General features: G+C 40.8%; 1 protein-coding gene across 1 annotated transcript in view; it reads right to left on the bottom strand.

Moving 5' to 3' along the window:
• Nucleotides 1-1281: 1281 nt before the first annotated feature.
• LOC143026934 (L-selectin-like) overlaps nt 1282-2490 on the bottom strand; it is a 2253-nt gene continuing 1044 nt past the window's right edge. The window contains exons 2-5 of the mRNA XM_076187725.1: nt 2488-2490; nt 2202-2381; nt 1875-1995; nt 1282-1482 (exon numbers count right to left, since the gene is read on the bottom strand). The exon at nt 2488-2490 is cut by the window's right edge and continues 50 nt beyond it. Coding sequence (XP_076043840.1) covers nt 1323-1482; nt 1875-1995; nt 2202-2381; nt 2488-2490 — 464 coding nt within the window. The 3' untranslated portion in view covers nt 1282-1322. The remainder of the gene's footprint in view (nt 1483-1874; nt 1996-2201; nt 2382-2487) is intronic.

Raw genomic sequence — 2490 nt, forward strand, 5'->3', positions numbered from 1 at the left:
CCTCGTGCCCGGCGGACAGTGCTCGACCGTGTGGACGTGGCATTAGACCGTGTAACTCCTTAAGTGTGGGGAGGCCATGTTTAAGAGACCTTTTCTATTTCCTTACCGTCGGGCGAGGCAAGCAGGGAGCTCCTAGTAGACTACTCACTCGTGTAGGCTGATACAGAGCTGTGCTACTCCCCATTTTATGTAGGGCAACCACCAGAACTACACGCCTACCATGCGAGCTATAACTATGGGCTTTCAGAGATCATCTGCTCCCACTGTCACGCACCATCACCGGAGGACTGACGTTTGCCAATTGAAAATAAATTGGCAAAATAGTGAATATACCATCAATCTCAGTTGCTAAATTCACTCTTGGTAACTGATGGGGTCAGATCCAGAAGAGCACCACACAGATAATGGAGAAGCAGCGTCTCCTTTTCCAGGTGTTCAGTACCTAGAGTCTTCGAGAGCCTAATTCCCTCTATGACAGAGGGAGACTAGTTGCTTGGTACATACTGGATACCTTTGAGTTAACCCTTGCTTCTACTTTGGTCGTCTCGCAACCCACTTTTGAATCCAGTTTACACTTTCCCTTACTCTTAGATGGTAGGGTGGAGAGGTGTCGATCATTTAACTTTATTCATATCCTGTAAGGAAAACCATACACTGGCATGGGCTAAACGTCAGATCCCTGCCTCAGGATATTGCCACCTTTATCAGGTGAATAGGACTGATTAAAGATCTCAAACCTATAATCACAAGGCACAATACCTGGCTAGGTTAAATTTTGAAGACGCTTTAATTTTAAGTTTTAACAGTAAAAATATCAGTCCTTACCTCATACGGACTGGAAAAGACCAGGAAGCGATAATGTGAAGCATGACATTTTTCCAGGAGAGAGCACCGTACTATCAGGTTTCTAAGTAAAATGATCAAGCAAACTACTAGACGCCCCCCAATCCTCTCCCACACATTAGTATCTGTATACGTTCACTTCTGTCTCGACGTATCTAAGGCCTCCTCACAATCACTAATTCCAACGAAAGTATACTTTTCACAGTCCATTTGGAGGTGGAGGGGAAAGAATCACGATCCTCCCAGTGTCATTAAAGGCTCACTGAACCATCATCCTACTATTTCTACATGCACTAATCACACCAGCCTTCAAAATTGCTCCCTCCTTTCATCCATTTTCTTTAAGTAAATACTGATGTTTATGAAAGATTTCTGTAAAATACGAAATTTAGAATTCAGAAAAAAAATACATAAATGAGACTAATAGTAAAGGCATCATTAACGTTTGCAGCTTTTATTCTATCAAGATTGAATCAAGTTTAGCTAAACGTTTTCATGCAAACAAATGGTTTCTTGTAGTGGCAGGCAACGTCGTGCCATTTCACACCGTCGTTATATACGTTGTTGAATACTGCTAGACAAGCCTCTGTTTCCCCACCGATCCTTCCTTCCTGATTATCGGGCTGGGGCTCGTTAAGCCTGTCAAAAATAGTAGCAAAGTTTATTTGGAGCAAAAAATAAATGAACAAGTACATTACATACATATACCAAAGGCTTTTTCCCCATTACAAGGGTGGAAAAAAAATTCTATCCCTAATACACTCCTCTACCCTCCCCCTCTATCTTGACACCACCTGAACAAGTGGCTAGAAAAAAAAAATGAAGACGTTAATTCGAAACTAGATTACATCAGTGTTCTTGGCTCAACCTACGTTTCCTCACCTTTTCCGCACTAACTAAATGAATAGAATTGATCAAATGACAATTTGCTTTAGGTGCTAAGTGTTATCACTAGTGTTTAGTCGTTATTGCAAAATACTCGTAAATTAGACGAGTTATTTAACAGTTTTGTCTTGTATGCAAATACTAACCCGCCAGTGTTGGACCAGTATGTTCGGGCTTCCGGACCAATGATCTTCCCGGTAGGTTTCCAATACCAAACTGGGTTTCTTCCAGATTGAAGTGTCCCCGAGGTCCATATGTACTGAACTCCTGGAAAAAAAACTAAATAAATACAAGTATATGAAAAGCTTAAGCCCGCCTTTAATACGTTATTTTTACCCATGCGGTTACAGTATATTAACAGCCAAAGTACATTTACTCCAAGTGCAGGTCGAAAACTTTACATTTCGAGTTGGAAACTTTACTGTATACGGTTTGATTAGAAAGTAATCGAATAAAAATGGAACAAAACTTACCACTCTTTTCTACAAGATCCATGACCGCATTTGCAACATCAAGATCATCAAAATGAACTAGATCCATACAACGCTGACGGCAAAACATTTCGCTTTGTTGTCTGGACAGTCCTTGTTTGCCATACACAAACCATGTGAAAAAGAAGGCATACCGCCCGTCCTTAAAAGTAGCATGAGTATCTGTAATCAGATTAAATTTAGAAAATTAAGAATCGAGGCTTCAAGACTGAGGGGACCATTCCTAACTGCAACCCTATCTAAACTCAATACCTAAGATACTACATACCTT

The sequence above is a fragment of the Oratosquilla oratoria genome, chromosome 7 (genome assembly GCF_046742065.1).
Source record: "Oratosquilla oratoria isolate Oo_2021 chromosome 7, ASM4674206v1, whole genome shotgun sequence".
In the NCBI taxonomy this organism is placed as follows: domain Eukaryota; kingdom Metazoa; phylum Arthropoda; class Malacostraca; order Stomatopoda; family Squillidae; genus Oratosquilla; species Oratosquilla oratoria.